The 16,619-nt window shown below is 41.6% G+C and overlaps 1 protein-coding gene and 1 non-coding gene across 3 annotated transcripts in view; one reads left to right on the top strand and one right to left on the bottom strand.

The window, feature by feature from the left end:
- The window catches only part of TRMT2B (tRNA methyltransferase 2B), a 44,196-nt gene that overhangs the window by 9,802 nt on the left and 17,775 nt on the right, over positions 1-16,619 (bottom strand). For both annotated transcript variants that reach the window (XM_028095793.2, XM_028095796.2), the window contains 3 exons: positions 3,620-3,766; positions 749-843; positions 5-219 (listed from right to left, as the gene is read on the bottom strand). In XM_028095793.2, the coding sequence (XP_027951594.1) occupies positions 5-219; positions 749-843; positions 3,620-3,766 (457 nt within the window). The remainder of the gene's footprint in view (positions 1-4; positions 220-748; positions 844-3,619; positions 3,767-16,619) is intronic.
- Positions 8,797-8,900, top strand: LOC114202541 (U6 spliceosomal RNA). Its single transcript, XR_003607814.1, has one exon. It is a non-coding gene; the product is annotated as a U6 spliceosomal RNA (small nuclear RNA).

The following is a 16,619-nucleotide window of genomic DNA, read 5'->3' as shown; positions in this document are numbered from 1 at the left end:
TTGCCAGTTCCACAGCAGATATCAAGGAGGATGGTGTTAGAGTTCACTCCGCTCAGCTCCCGCACTGTCCGATATAGCACCTCTGCACCAGCAGTGTTAATCTGGAAAAAGGCATCTGGAGAGATGCGGATCTTCAAGCCCAGGAGATCTTCAAAGAGGTGGGGTTCCCCAAATAGGAGCTGATAGGGGGACTGCTGATGGCTGCAACGCGTCATAGTGCTGGAAAAGAATTTTTTTTAAAAGGTTTTATGTATTCATTTGAGAGACAGAGCACAAGCAGGGGGCAAAGGGAGAGGGAGAAGCAGACTCCCCGCTGAGCAGAGAGCCCAACGCGGGGCTCAATCCCAGGACCCTGGGAGCATGACCTGAGCTGAAGGCAGACACTTAACCAACTGAACCACCCAGGTGCCCCTGGAAAAGAATTTTTAAAAAAGCATTTTGGAATAGCAGACCATTCCATCTCTACTGGTTTGCAGGGGGTGGGGGGGGGAGTGGGCAGCATCTCAGCCAGGAGACACAGCCCCCATGGCATGGCCCTGAAAAATCCGGAAGAATTCCCTCTCGGGGGATGGAGGTATATGCAGACACCCTCTCATCTAAATTTGGCCTGGGTTCTGGGACCTGGCTGGTGTACAGGGGCCGGTATCACTTAGCCCAGTTCCCCCCCAGTCAGCAGCCCTGCCTCAGCAAGCCACAGCTCAGAATATGGCAAGCCACCCTGCTTGCTGTCTGGCTACCCCAGGTTTACCTTTCCTGGAAGTAAAGTGATGTCAAGTCACAGACTGCTCCTGGCCCAGTAGTGAAAAACTTCTTGACAGCCTCCTTCTGAACATTGAGCTCCTCCTGCCCAGATCACAAAATCAGGAGTCAAGCACAGACTCATCTCTGACAAATTTTCTCTCCAAACTCTACAATAATAATCAGCCTTGCAATAGTCAGACAAGAAGGCACCTTTCTCAAATCCTATTATAAATAACACTTAAGATAAAGCAATGTTCTACATGACAAAAAATACACTATTTACACATCTTGGCAGAAGCATCGCTTTGCTTATCAGCTTTTGACAAATCCTATACAATAGACATGGTGCTTTCTCCAATTTGAGCCTCCTTAATAGTCTTCTAAAGAAAGTGTGAGAGTTATTCCTACTGTAAACAAGGAACTAAACTAAGTTTTTGCCTCATTATGAAGAAGCAATAACTTTTCAACTCCCTTTATGTCTCTCCACTTCAAATATCCCAACCACCCACTCAAATACCACCTCAGATGTGAGTTCTCAAAAAAAAAGAAAGAGGGCATGGGAGGGAATGATCAGGGTAACTAAATTCTTTCTTTGAATTCAGAACATTTTAAAATTCTTACATCACTGCAGAGAACCTAAACATTAGCTTGACACAGGACAGATCACAATAAACTATGCTGGAGCTCTAGAGTTAAAAGGCCAAGAATTGTATTTTGGGGATAAATACCCAGTAGTGCGATTACTGGATCATAAGGTATTTCTATTTTTAACTTTTTGAGTACCCTCTATACTGTTTTCCACACTGGCCATACCAGTATATTCCTACCAACAGTGCAGAAGGGTTCCCTTTTCTCCACATCCTCGCCAACACTTGTTGTTTCTTTTATTTTTGATTTTAGCCATTCCGACAGGTGTGAGGTGGTATCGCACTGTGGTTTTCACTTGCATTTCCCTGATGATGAGTGATGTTGAGCATTTTTTCATGTGTCTGCTAGCCATCTGTATGTCTTCTTTAGAGATAGTCTGTTCATGTCTTCTGCCCATTTCTTTAAATTCAAGAACACTAATTCAAAGGGATACATGCACCCTAATGTTTATAGCAGCATTATTTACAATAGCCAAATTATGGAAGCAGCCCAAGTGTCCATCAACAGATGAATGGATAAAGAAGAGGTGGTATATATATACAATGGGATACTATTCAGCCATAAAAAAGAATGAAATCTTACCATTTGCAACAACATGGATGGAGCTAGGCAGTATAAATGCTAAGTGAAATAAATCAGTCAGAGAAAGACAAATACCATATGATTTCACTTATATGTGACATTTAAGAAACAAAGCAAATGAACAAGGGAAAAAGAGATACAAACCAAGAAACAGACTTTTTTTTTAAGATTTTATTTATTTATTTGACAGAGAGAGAGACAGCGAGAGAGGGAACACAAGCAGGGGGAGCAGGAGAGGGAGAAGCAGGCTTCCCACAGAGCGGGGAACCCGACATGGGGCTCTATCCCAGGACCCTAGGATCACGACCTGAGCCGAAGGCAGACGCTTAACGACTGAGCCACCCAGGTGCCCCCAAGAAACAGACTCTTAACTACAGAGAACAATCTGATGGTTACCAGAGGGGAGGTGGGTGGGGGGATGGGTATGAAGTAGGTGATGGGGATTAAGGAGTGCACTCGTCATGATGAGCACCGTGTGATGCATAGAACTGTTGAATCACTATATTGTATACCTGGCCTAATATAACTCTGTATGTTAACTACACTGGAATTTCAATAAATAAATAAATAGGGTTTTTTTTACATATGTAGATTAAACTTACTAATGTATTTTATCATTGTCTGTGCTCACCATTATTTACTGCATCTCCCATTAAAGTAGCATTGTGTATTTTCCTGTAGTTCTGTCAGTTATTAAGTGTACGTAATTTTAAATTGTTGTATTTTCCTTTTAAATGGAACCTTCTACCTTTATTAAGTCTTCTCTTTTATCTCTAGTAATACCTGCTGCCTTAGAATCTACTTTGAGGAGCGCCTGAGTGGCTCAGTCATTAAGCATCTGCCTTCAGCTCAGGTCATGATCCCAGGGTCCTGGGATGGAGCCCTTCATCAGGCTCCCTGCTCAGCGGGGAGCCTGCTTCTCCCTCTTCCACCCCCACTGCTTGTGTTCCCTCTCTCGCTGTGTCTCTCTCTGTCAAATAAATAAATAAAATCTTAAAAAAATACATAAAAATAAAACGCCACAGGAATTGTGTGTCAACTATACTCATTTTTTTTAAATTACAAAAAAAAAAGGTCAGGAATCAAAGACGTGGGTTCAAGCCCTAGCTTGGCTATTTACTGGCTCTTCACCTTGGGTACTTCTGTGCCTCTATTTGCTCATCTGAAATGAGGATGACAATACTTTTCCTTCTCTCACCTACTTTACAGGTGGGTTGAGATGATCACATTAAGTACAGGAATATTTTAACATGGGAATGTTTCAAAGCCCTAAGTGAATTACAAATGTAAAGTATTATTTGAGTTATGAAATTCTGACTATATTCTCCTCTCTATTGAATTGGCTTTTAGAATCAGTAGAGTACCTACCAACTTCCACCGGCCAAGTTCTTGTGAAAATACTTGGAAGTCCTCACATGGTAATTAACTTGGTAACCTCACCTCAGTCTCTGTGGTTTGATTATGCCAGCAGCATGGTTAGAGTACCTCGCTATCTCCTCCTCACCCCCGACCCCTCTTCCCAACCCACACAAATATTCTGTGGATGTGTAGTTTCTGCAATCTGCCCCGAAACTTCCAAAACCAACTGCAGGATAATGAAAACAAGGGCTGCTACAGAAGCCACCCTTTATCATTCTGTGAGTCTCACCTGTCTTAAATCCTGGGGATGGAAAGTGATGATGGCCATTGTGTGCCCTTGGCTATTGGTGCGGACTATGAGCTCACGCCAGTACCCACCTTCATGGAACAGAAGGCAGGGCTCCATTGGGGACTGTCGAAGGAATACTTCATAGTACTAGGAAGAAAACAGTATTGTTATGCAGACAAATCTAACAAGTTTCACAGGTGATTATTCATGCTGAGTGATTGTTATGGACTAAATTACATCCAGCCCCATGCATATGTTGAAGCCTTACCCCCAGTACCTCAGAATGTGACCATATGTGGAGATAAGGTCTTTAAAGAGGTGTTTAAATTAAAACGAGGCCCTACTACAACTGATTGGTGTCCTTTCAAGAAAGAGAAAATTGGGACACACACAGAGACACCAGGAATGCCCAAACAGAGGAAAGATCATGTGAAGACACAGAAGATGGCCACCTACAAGCCAAGGAGGCAGGCCTCGGAAGAAACCAAACTTGCCAACATCTATCTAGGATGTCTAGCCTTCAGAACTGTGAGAAAATACATTTCTGTTGTTTAAGCCACGCAGTCTGCAGTACTTTGTTATGTACCTAGTAGACGGATACAGATTTTGGTACCAAGAAGTGACATGCTGCTGTAACAAATACCTAAAAATATGGAAGTGGCTTTAAAACTGGGAATGGGTAAAGACTGGAAGCGTTTTGAGGCACATGCTAGAAAAAGTCTAGATTGCCTTGAAGAGACTATGGGCAGAAATATGGATATCAGAGGTGATTCTGGTGAGATCGCAGAAAGAAATGAGGAGCATGCTATTGGGAACTGGACAAAAGTTGATTGTTATAAAGCAAAAAAGAACTTGGCCGAATGGTGTCCTAGTGTTGGGTGGAAGGTAAAAATTCTAAGTGCTGAACCTGGATATTTAGCTAAGGAGATTTCTAAGCAGTGTTGAAGGTGTGGCCTGGTTTCTGCTTGCTGCTCATAGTAAAATGTATGGAGAGGAGAAAGATACATTGAAGAAGGAATTGTTAAGCAAAAAGGAACCGGAACTTGAAGGTTTGGAAAAATCTCAGACTATCCATATAATATGAAAGCATGTTCAGGAGGCAAAACCGAGGTCTGGCTGGACAATCCTTTGATAAAGTGATTACAGGTGTGACTCATGGATCCAATCAGCCATCTCTGCAGAAGCCAGGAATAGAGATGAAGTTTTATCAACAGAAACAAGGCCAGCTTTGACTAAAGGGGACAGAGACAAGATATAATAAAGGAAGGCTATCAGACTTCTGGGATTCCACAAGACAGGACAATAGACCTATCTGACTGCCAAAAGGTGTTATCCTTCAAGAAAAGAGAAGAATGACCCCAAGGCAATTCAGAGATCAGCAGGACTGCTGCTACCACTATAGGCCCAGAGGGGACAGGCCCCAGGGGGGCAAGGTTGTAGCCTCAGTTTCAGTGGGCCAGACTGCCAATGTCCAGGGCCTGAAGCATGAGCCTGCCACACCAATGGGCCAAAGGACACAATATCGAGCCAAAGAGGGTAATTCTTGAGCCTTAAAATCTAATGGAATTTGCCCTGCTAGGTTTCAAACTTGCTTGGAACCTATGATACCTCTCCTCTTTCCAACTGCTCCCTTTCGGAATGGGAATGTTCACCCTATTATCTGTCCCACCATTGTACTTTGGAAGCAGATAACTTGTAATGGTTTCACAGGTTCACAGCTGAAGATTTTTTTTTTAAAGATTTTATTTATTTCAGAGAGAGGGTGTGAGCATGAGCAGGGGGAGGGGCAGAGGGAGAAGGAGAAGCAGGCTCCCCATGGAGCAGGCAGCCCTACGCGCAGCTCGATCCCAGGACCCTGAGATCATGACCTGACCAAAGGCAGACACTTAACCCACCACTTAAGCCACCCAGGTGCCCTTGAAGATTTTTGCCTTAGGATGAATTATGCCTTGAATCTCATCCACATTTGATTTAGATGATATTCAGATAAGGCTTGGGATTTGGGGTCGATGCTGGAATGGGTTTAAAATTAGGGGCTGGGGATGCCTTGGTGGCTCAGTCGGTTGGGCATATGCCTTCAGCTTGGGTTGTGATCCTGGGGTCCTGGGATCAGTCCCGCATCAGGCTCCTTGCTCGGCAGGGAGCCTGCTTCTCCCTCTGCCTGTTGTTCCCCCTACTTGCGTGCTCGCTCACTCTCTCTCTCTCACTCCCGCTCTATCTTTGGCAAATGAGTGAAATCTTAAAAAAAAAAAAAAACTTAAAAAAAATTGGGGGCTGTTGGGGGTGCCTGGCTGGCATGTGACTCTCGATCTTGGAGTCATGAGTTCAAGCCCCATGTTGGGTGTAGAGCTTAAAAAACTGGGGGCTGTTATGAAGGGGTGAATGTACTTTGCATGTAAGGAGAATATGAATTCTGGGGGTCCAACGGGTAAAGGGTTATGGGCTAAACTGTGTCCCCCTAAAACTCCTATGTTGAAGTCCTAACCTCCAACACCTTAGAATGTGACTGTATTTGGAAATAGGGCCTTTAAAGAGGTGATTAAGTTAAAAATGAGGTAGTTAGGATGGACCCTAATCTAATCTGACTGTTATCCTTATAAGAAGGGGAAATTTGGACACACAAAAAGACACCAGGGATGCAGGTGTGCACAGAGAGAAGACTATGTAAATATATAGTGAGAAAGTGGCCATCTGCAAGGCAAGGTGAAAAGCCCAGAAGAAACCAAACCTGCTGACACCCTAATGTTAGACTTCCAGCCTCCAGACTTTGAGGAAATAAATTTCTGTTGTTTAAGCTGCCCAGTCTGTGGTATTTTATTATTATGGCAGCTCTAGCAAACTAATGTACTGATATAAGAAACAGGATCCCTGCCCTGCAACCTCACAGAGGAATATTATCCATTGTATTTTCCAAACACTAAGCTCCATGAAGGCTTAGAATTGTATCCTTAGTCTGGTACATAGTAGGTGCTCAATAATTATTATTGAAATAAAGTATGACTGAATGAACAGGAAAGGTGTTTCTATGTAGAGTCTCAATTTATTCTATGTACACTATGAAGTACAATAATCTTCTATTTCTATGAATTCCTCCTGGAAGCAACTCCTAATACAGCACTAGGTTGCTAGGATTCCACTCTTATTTTTAACTTCCTGATATACACCCATCATTTCTATATTCCTTCATATAACCAGGTACCAACTACACCATGGCTTAGCTGGATGCTTCATTTCCTCCTTGTGAGTACAAGTCAGATGCAATCCTGATTTAGTAGCTGGGATAGCAAAAATCCTTAAAGCTAAACTTTTCAAACACAAGCCAGTGGCTAGCACAACAGGACACACTGATTTACTAGCTCCTTTCATTTTTGTAATACGTGTGTTCTAGTTCCACTGTATTTTCAAACAAACCCCCAAACGATGCATGGAAGGAGAAGTTATACCAAAAAAAAGTGCTGTCTGAGAGGGTAAAGTCAATTAAGGCTGCACTTAATCACTTTTGCTATACTGTCATAAACATGCAATATAAGATATGCTTAACTACACTGAACATATTTTTCAAATTTTGAGGTTGGTGATTTTAATAAAAAAGACCGGTTCAACTGTTAGTTACTGGCTGGTTGGAAAGCAATGTTTTCTGGAAGCAAGATTCAAAGGTCACTGGGGTCCCGGAAGGATAGGAAATTGAAAAACTGAGTCCGACCTGAAAGATAATGGTAAATAGATATGAAATACAGCTCCCCCACTGTATGAACCGAGACCTTGGTTTCTTCATTTATAAAATGGAGACTGAAACTCTTATTCCTATATGGCAAGGCCTAACTATGAAGAGTAAAAGGGGCTTCTAGTTAAAATAACAGAATATTCCTTATAAAAATCCTACTAAAATGGGAGCCCCTGGGTGGCCCAGTTGGTTAAGCGTCCGATTTTTGATTTTGGCTCAGGTCATGATCTCAGGGTCATGAGATCGAGCACCGCATTGGGCTCCGTGCTGGGCCTGGAGCTTGCTTAAGATTCTTTCTCTCCCTCTCCCTTGGCCCCACCCCCACCCCTGCATGCACACATGCACTCACTCTCTAAAAGAAATCCTACTAAAATGAAATAAAGGAATAAAAAAGGCACAAGCTGATTTAAGCTCATTACTCCACCAATTCTCCCTTCTCTTTCTCCTGCACCATCATTTTCTTGCCTTACTACTAGAACATTCCCATAAACATATAAGCAAGCTCTTACTCTCCCACCTTTAACAAAGAAAGGGAACTTCCTGACCCCACTATCCCTACCAGCCACTGTTATATTTCACTGCTCCTCCTTGTAGAAAAACTTAAAAGAACCGTATTTATTCACTGCCTTCCACTCCTCTCCTTCTATTCACCCACTAGAATCAGGTCCCCACCACTCCACCAGAATGGTTCATGTGAAGGTCACCAATGATGTCCTCATTATGCAATTCAACATACATCCATCTCCACCAGTACTATCACTGCTCTATATCATCTCTCACTTGGATTACTGCAACAGCCTCCCAACTGGTCTCTCCTTGTTTCTATCCTGTCCTCCAATAATCCACACACAACACAACAGCCAGAGTGATTCTGTGAAACCCAAATCATATGACACATCCTGCCCATCAAAACCTCCAACGGCTCAGAATAAAAGCCAAAGTCCCTACAATGACCTCCAACGCACTACATAATCTTGCCCCCATTAACCATCCTACCCCATGTCCAACACTTCTGGGCCTACTTTCAGTTCCTCTAAAAAGCCTGTCACGTTCCCATCTTAGGATGGGCTTTCTCTTTTCCAAGAAAGCTCCACCCTCAGACCTCTACATAGCCGACCCCCTCGCAGCCTCTAAGTTTTATTTTTATTTTTTAATTTTTTTTATTAGCCGCTAAGTTTTAAATGCAAGGTTTCTCATCCTCAGCACTGCTGCCCTTTTGGGCTAATTCTTTGTTGTGGGGAGCTGTCCCATGTGCTGGGGGACGTTTGACAGCATCTCTGGCCTCTACCCACACTAGACGCCAGTAGCACTGCCCAATCATCCCTCAGTGATAACAACCAAAAATGTCTCCAGATATTGCCAAATGTCCTGTGCAAGGCAAAACTGCTCCCCAGTTATTTAAATACTGTCTTCTTCATGAAGCCTACCTTGAGCCCTTTTAAAATTATAACCCATGCTCACTTTGGAAGCACCTATACTAAAATTGAAATAATACTGAGATTAGCATGGCCCCTGTGCAAGAAGGACATGCAAATTCATGAAACATTCCATATTTTTATCATCTCAAAGGATAAACACTGACAAAATCTGTTACTTATAGAATCATGATTTAACTCCCTACCTCTTCTCTAAATAAGCTTACTTAATATTTTTAAGTTCTAGAACAACAACAAAATTACAACCTAGGCTTCCTCCAACCCTAGAATTTCTTATCCTCCTGATCCTGCTGTACTTTTCCTGTGGCACTTGTTTTAATCTGGCTGGGCCCCTATAACAAAAATACTGCAAACTGGGTGACTTATAAAAAGAGAAATGTATGTCTCACAGTTTTGGAGGCTGGGAAGTCCAAGATCAAGATGCTGGCAGATGCAGTGTCTTACAAGAATGTGTTTCCTCACATTCCCTGCATATTTTCAAACCACAATGCTCTGAAACGGGAACTCAATCACAAAACGAAATTTGGAAAGAACTCAAATACATGGAGGCTAAAGAGCATCCTACTAAAGAATGAATGGGTCAACCAGGAAATTAAAGAAGAATTTTTAAAAAATTCATGGAAACATGAAAATGAAAACACAACTGTTCAAAACCTTTGGAATGCAGCAAAGGCGGTCCTTCGAGGGAAGAAAATAGCAATATAAGCCTTTCTCAAGAAACAAGAAAGATCTCAAATACACAAGCTAACCTTACACCTAAAGGAGCTAGAAAAAGAAGAGCAAATAAAGCCTAAACCCAGCAGGAGAAGAGAAGTGATAAAGATCAGAGCAGAAATCAATGAACTAGAAACCAAAAAAAACCAGTAGAACAGATCAACGAAACTGTAAGCTAGTTCTTTGAAAGAACTGATAAGATCGATAAACCCCTGGCCAGACTTATCAAAAAGAAAAGAGAAAGGACCCAAATAAATAAAATCATGAATGAAAGAGGAGAGATCACAACCAACACCGAAGAAATACAATCTTAAGAACATATTATGAGCAACTATATGGCAACAAATTAGGCAATCTGGAAGAAATGAATGCATTCCTAGAAACATATAAACTACCAAAACTGAAACAGGAAGAAATAGAAAACCTGAAAAGGCACATAACCAGCAAGGAAATTGAAACAGCAATCAAAAAACTCCCAACAAACCAGAGTCCAGGGTCCAGTGGCTTCCCAGGGGAATTCGACCAAACATTTAAAGAAGAATTAATACCTATTCTTCTGAAGTGGTTTCAAAAAATAGAAAGGGAAGGAAAACTTCCAAAGTCTTTCTCTATGGGGCCAGCACTATCTTGATCCCAAAACCAAAGACCCCACCAAAAAGAATTGCAGACCAACATCCCTGATGAACATGGATGCCAAAATTATCACCAAGATACCAGCCAAGAGGATCCAACAGTACAGTAAAAGGATTATTCATCAGGACCAAGTGGGATTTATTCCTGGGATGCAAGGGTGATTCAACATCCGCAAATCAATCGAGGTGATACATCACATTAATAAAAGAAAGGACAAGAACCATATGATCCTCTCAAAGATGTAGAAAAAGCATTTGACAAAATACAGCATCTTTCTTAATTAAAACTCTCCAGCATGTAGGGATAGAGGGAACATACCTCGATATCATAAAAGCCATAAACAAAAAGCCCACAGCAAATATCATTCTCAATGGGGAAAACCTGAGAGCTTTTCCCCTAAGGTCCGGAACAAGACAGGGATGTCCACTCTCACCACTATTGCTCAACATAGTACTAGAAGTTCTAGCCTCAGACAACAAAAGAAATAAAAGGCATCCGAATCAGCAAAGAAGAAGTTAAACTCTCACTCTTGGCAGATGACATGATACTCTAGGTGAAAAACCCAAAAGACACCACCCCAAAACTGCTAGAACACATACAGGAATTCAGCATCATGGCAGGATATAAAATCAATGCACAGAAACCAGTTGCATTTCTATACACTGAGAAAGAAGAAAGAGAAATCAAGGAATCGATCCTATTTACAATTCAACAAATGAATAGATAAAGAAGACGTGGTGTATATATACAATGGAATATTACTCAGTCATCAAAAATAATGAAATCTTGCCACTTGCAACGATGTGGATGGAACTAGAGGGTATTATGCTAAGCGAAATAAGTCAATCAGAGAAAGACAATTACCATATGATTTCACTCATATATGGAATTTAAGAAACAAAACAGAGGAGCATAGGGAAAAGGAGAAAAAAATGAAACAAGATGAAACCAGAGAGGGAGACAAACCATAAGAGACTCTTAATCATAGGAAACAAACTGAGGGCTGCTAGAGGGGAGGGGGGTAGGGGGATGGGGTAACTGGGTGACGGACATTAAGGAGGGCACTTGATGTAATGAGCACTGGGTGTTATGTAAGACTGATGAATCACTGAACTCTACCTCTGAAACTAGTATTACACTATATGTTAATTAATTTAAATTTAAAAAAGTTAAAAAATTAACAAAAATCTGTTTCCTCCCTGGCAACCATCTCTTCCTTGTAACTTCCCATGGAGGAAAGGACAAGCTAGCTCTCTGGGGTCTCTTTCATAAGGGCACTAATCCCAATCATGAGGGCTCTGCCCTCATGACCTAATCACCTCCTAAAGGCCCCACCTCCTAATACTATCACCTTGGGTGTTAGGATTTCAACATATGATATCTGGGGTGACACAAACATTCAGACCATAGCCACACTTATCACCTTCAAACATACCATATAATTTACTTTATTATGGTTTTTTTCCTGCTTTTTAAAAATTTTTTATTGTTATGTTAATCACCATACATTACATCATTAGTTTTTAATATAGTGTTCCATGATTCATTGTTTGTGCATAATACCCAGTGCTCCACGCAGAACGTGCCCTCTTTAATACCCATCACCAGGCTAACCCATCCCCCCACCCCCCTCCCCTCTAGAACCCTCAGTTTGTTTTTCAGAGTCCATCATCTCTCATGGTTCGTCTCCCCCTCCGATTTCTCCCCCTTCATTCTTCCCCTCCTGCTATCTTCTTCTTTTTTTTTCTTAACATATATTGCATTATTTGTTTCAGAGTACTTTATTATGTTTTTTAAAAAATCTATCTCCCTGACTAAAATGTAAGTTCTACAAGGGAAGGGATATTTCCTTCATTATTGCATCCTAAGCACCAAGAAGAGTAGTGCCTGGCACTTGTAGGTACTCAATAGCACTTGTTGAATTAATAAATGAAAGGGAGAACAAAGATAATGATAGACAAGAGCAAAACTAAAATCACAGAAGATGGAAAGCAGACTGAAGTGATAACTGAAGCAAGATGAAGGAAACTACATCCAGATTGCCTATAAAGGGGGACCTGATGAGATATAAGTTTTTTTTAAAGATTTTATTTGAGAGAGAGAGAATGAGAGAGAGAGAGCACATGAGAGGGGGGAGGGTCAGAGGGAGAAGCAGACTCCCCCCTGAGCAGGGAGCCCGATGTGGGACTCGATCCTGGGACTCCAGGATCATGACCTGAGCCGAAGGCAGTCACTTAACCAACTGAGCCACCCAGGTGCCCCACTCCATACAACCCTGGGAAGGCTCAAACCTGAAGGTGCCAGTAAGGCACAAGGGGGAGCCTGTGTGGCTCAATCGGTTGAGCCTCAGACTCCTGATCTCGGCTCAGGTCATGACCTCAGGGTCTGAGATGGAGCCCTGTATGGGGCTTCGTGCTCAGCATGGAGTCTGCTTGTCCCTCTCCCTCTTCTCCTCCCTCTGTGCACTCTCAATTTCTCTCAAATAAATAAACAAAATCTTTTTTTAATTATTTATTTATTTAATTGACAGAGAGAGAGAGACACACACACAGCGAGAGCAGGAACACAAGCAGTGGGAGCAGGAGAGGGGGAAGCAGGCCTCCTGCTGAGCAGGGAGCCCGATGTGGGGCTCAATCCCAGGACCCCGGGATCATGACCTGAGCCGAAGGCAGATGCCTAACGACTGAGCCACCCAGGCGCCCCAACAAAATCTTTTTTAAAAAGAGGGTGTAATTGAAAGTCTAGACACAAAACTGGTAAATATCCTCATCCTACCAAGAACATCCATCTTCCTGTAGCAAGAGACTGGAGATCTTTTTCTCAGGAGAAAATGAACCCACAAAAGCACTGAATTTGGAGATACCAGGCACTGTTAAGAGTGACAGAGGGGTGGAAACAGGAAGATTCCATGTAAGCCTGCATTCTAAACGGTAGGAATCCCACCACTTTCCCACTCTTCAATTCTAAAAGGCCAGCAGCCAGGCAGGAAACTTGGAGATAATTCTCTCAAGAAACCGAATAGCTCCAGGGTAAAGATCACCTGAGACAAACATATTACATAACCACCAGGAGTAAAGCCAAGAATCAACAAACCCACTCAAGCTGAACTGCCAATCAGGTTTTTAAGGCCTCACTCTTAAATATGAATAGTCAGTCAAGTATCAACAGCTGTTTGGTTAAAGTCTCCAGTGTGGGGGCGCCTGGGTGGCTCAGTCGTTAAGCGTCTGCCTTCGGCTCAGGTCATGAGCCCAGGATCCTGGGATCGAGCCCCGCATTGAGCTCCCTGCTCGGCGGGAAGCCTGCTTCTCCCTCACCCACTCCCCCTGTTTGTGTCCCCTCTCTCGCTGTGTCTCTGTCAAATAAATAAATAAAATCTTCAAAAAAAAATTTAAAAAAATAAATAAAGTCTCCAGTGTGAAAGACAATGACCAAAACAGGAAAAAAATTCCTGAAGGAACAGACGATTCAAAGAACAGAAAAAAATACATACGCACACAAACACATACACACACTACATTACTTTTATATTACTAAAAAAAAGAACAAGATGTTATACAAAAGGATCAGAGAACAAGAAAAATCTTTTGAAATTTAAAGGTAGGATAGCAAAAAATTTCAATAAAGATGTTGGCTTTTTTAAGATTTTATTTATTTGACAGAGAGAGAGAGCACACAAGCAGGGGGAGCAACAGAGGGAGAGAGAGAAGCAGGCTCCCTGCTGAGCAAGGAGCCCAATGTGGGGTTCAATCCCAGGACCCTAGGATCATGACCTGAGCCGAAGGCAGGCGCTTAACCGACTGAGCTACCCAGGCGCCCCTAAGATGTTGGCTTTTATATCAAAAAAATTTCACGGAAAGGAAAACAAAAGGGCAGAGATAGAAAATAGAAGAGGAATGAGCAGCAGATTACAGACTCAATCCATGAGGTCCTAAATTCAAATAATAGGAGATATTAGGAAAATATTGAAAATGAGGGAAAGGAGGTAAGAAATAATACAGGAAATTTTCCCACATCTGAAAGTATTAGCTTCCAGATTGGCAAGTCCTAATTTGTACCCACCACAATGAATGAAAAAAAAAAAGGCCCACTGGGTCATGAAGTTTCAGAGATAAAGAGATAAAGCTTCTAGAGAAAAAGAGGAAATTACCTACAAAGGATCAGGACTTAAAGTAGCATTTAGACTCACACAACACTGGTGGCCAGATGACAAAACCATATCTTCAAATTTATAAAGGCAAATTATTCAAACCCAAATCTAGAAATCTAGAAGAAGTTTCAGTCATATGTCAGGAAAGAAAAGACATTTATAGACATGAAAAGACTCTAAAACTTTACCTCCTAGGCACACTTCCTCAGGAATCTAATGGAGGTTGTACTCCAGCCAAATGGGAAAGGAAAGACAGGAAAAAGGAAGACAGGAGAGTAGCAAAAGGAGTCCTGGGATAATAGCCATGCAAAAGACCCTGAGAGCCTAGGATGGAAGATTCCAAGAAAAAGGTCTTCAGGGAAAAAAACTGAACTCAAGTTGTTGAGCATATGGAGAAGGCAGATAAATGTTTGACAGAGCTCTTAGAGCACTTGAGAAAAAAAATTAGCAATAGGTTCACAGAAAACTAAACCAATGGAAAAATGAGGTAATTATCCATGCCAATAAAAAGTTATAAATATCCATCACACCGAATAGGACTATGCAGCTATAAAAAAAAAAAAAAACAATTAAGTGCAGGGGCACCTGGGTGGCTCAGTCGGTTAAGCATCTGCCTTTGGCTCAGGTCATGATCCCAGAGTCCTGGAATTGAGCCCTGCATTGGGCTCCCTGCTCAGCAGTGGAGAGTCTGCTTCTCTCTCTCCCTCTGCCCCTCCCCCCGCTCGTGCTCTCACGCTCTCTCTCTCCCTCACTCTCTCTCAAATGAAAAAAATAAAATCTTTTTAAAAAATGAAGTGCAATATTATGTGAAAAAAGTCAGGTGCAGGGGCGCCTGGCTGGCTCAGTCAATAGAATATACAACTCTTGATCTCAGGGTTGTGAGTTCAAGCCCCACATCGGATATTGAGATTACTTAAAAATAAAACCTTAAAGGAACACCTGGGTCGCTCAGTCGGTTAAGTGTCTGCCTTCGGCTCAGGTCACAATCCCAGGGTCCTGGGATCGAATCCCGCATTGGGCTCCCTGCTCAGCGGGGAGCCTGCTTCTCCCTCTCCCTCTGCTGCTCCTCCTGCTTGTGCTTTCTCTCTGACATATAAATAAAATCTTTAAAATAAATAAATAAACAAAACCTTTAAAAATTGTTTAAAAAAATGGGTGCAGAACAGGGTCCATATTAAGCTACCTTTTAGCTAAGAAAAGCTTATTTTTTTAAAAAAATATGCAAAAACAAAACTTGTTACTTATAGAAGGAGGGAGGGAACTGGGTAGAAGGGACAGAGATAAAAGCTAGACCTCTATAAAGGTACCTTTATTATGTAGATTTGACTTTGGAACCATGTAAATACTTCACAAAATTGTAAAATAAAATTTAATAAAAATGAAAAAACTCAATCCCTAAAATTTGAAAGGAAGCAAAATAAAAAAAGTAAAAAAGAACCTGTGCATCAAGTATCAAGTTAGTCTTAAAAAATTTTTTTTTATTTATTTAAAGAAAGAAAGAGAGAGAGAGTGCAAGTAGGGGGAAGGGGCAGAGGGAGAGGGAGAGAATCTCAAGCAGACTCTGCGCTGAGTGCAGAGCCCAACATGGGGCTTGATCTCAGGACTGTGAGATCATGACCTGAGCCAAAATCAAGAGTGGGATATTTAACCTACTAAGCCACCCAGGCACTCCAAGTTAGTGGCTTAACCACAAAGAGAGGTAGTATTTAAGTGGCACAATGATGTGACAAAAAGGAATTGGATATAAATCTTAAGCTCTTTTCAGTTATCAGTTGTTGGTAATAATATTGGTACTTATGTTCTGAAATTATAATACATACAGTAGGATATATATATAGTAGAATAGAATAAATAATTATGTTAATGTCAGGACTCAAATTTTCATTGTAAGACAAAAGATAAAAATATAAAAATTAAAGGATTTCAGTAAAAGTTCTGTCATTCCAAATTTAATTTTAATATATCACTCTGAACTAATATTTTCTCTTTAAGAAAATATTCCCTGGCTCTGTCCACTAGAAAGGCCTTGAAGCATTACCAACCCACTATAAGTAAGCACCCCTAGCACCCATACCGTGCCTCCAAATGCCATTTCACGCTAAAAGAGACAAGGATTCCTTGAAGAAATGGTTGATTCCCAGTCTCAGGCAGAAAAGACTAGATGTGCTAGAAATACCTTATCATTCCAGAACTACTAGGGCCATCCTAGGGCTGAGACAACTTAAAGCAGTTCCAACTGGCTACAAACAAAACAATTTGAGTACCAAAAAATAATAGTAAATTCAGGGGACTAAAACATATCAAGGATGTTAAAAATCCATGATTTCGGGGCACCTGGGTGGCTCA

This window comes from Eumetopias jubatus, unplaced genomic scaffold (assembly GCF_037043125.1).
Source record: "Eumetopias jubatus isolate StellerSeaLion01/CBP00866 unplaced genomic scaffold, mEumJub1_p1.0 scaffold_11, whole genome shotgun sequence".
In the NCBI taxonomy this organism is placed as follows: domain Eukaryota; kingdom Metazoa; phylum Chordata; class Mammalia; order Carnivora; family Otariidae; genus Eumetopias; species Eumetopias jubatus.
The sequence above is the reverse complement of the archived record's forward strand: the minus strand, read 5'-3'. Positions and strand labels throughout refer to the sequence as shown.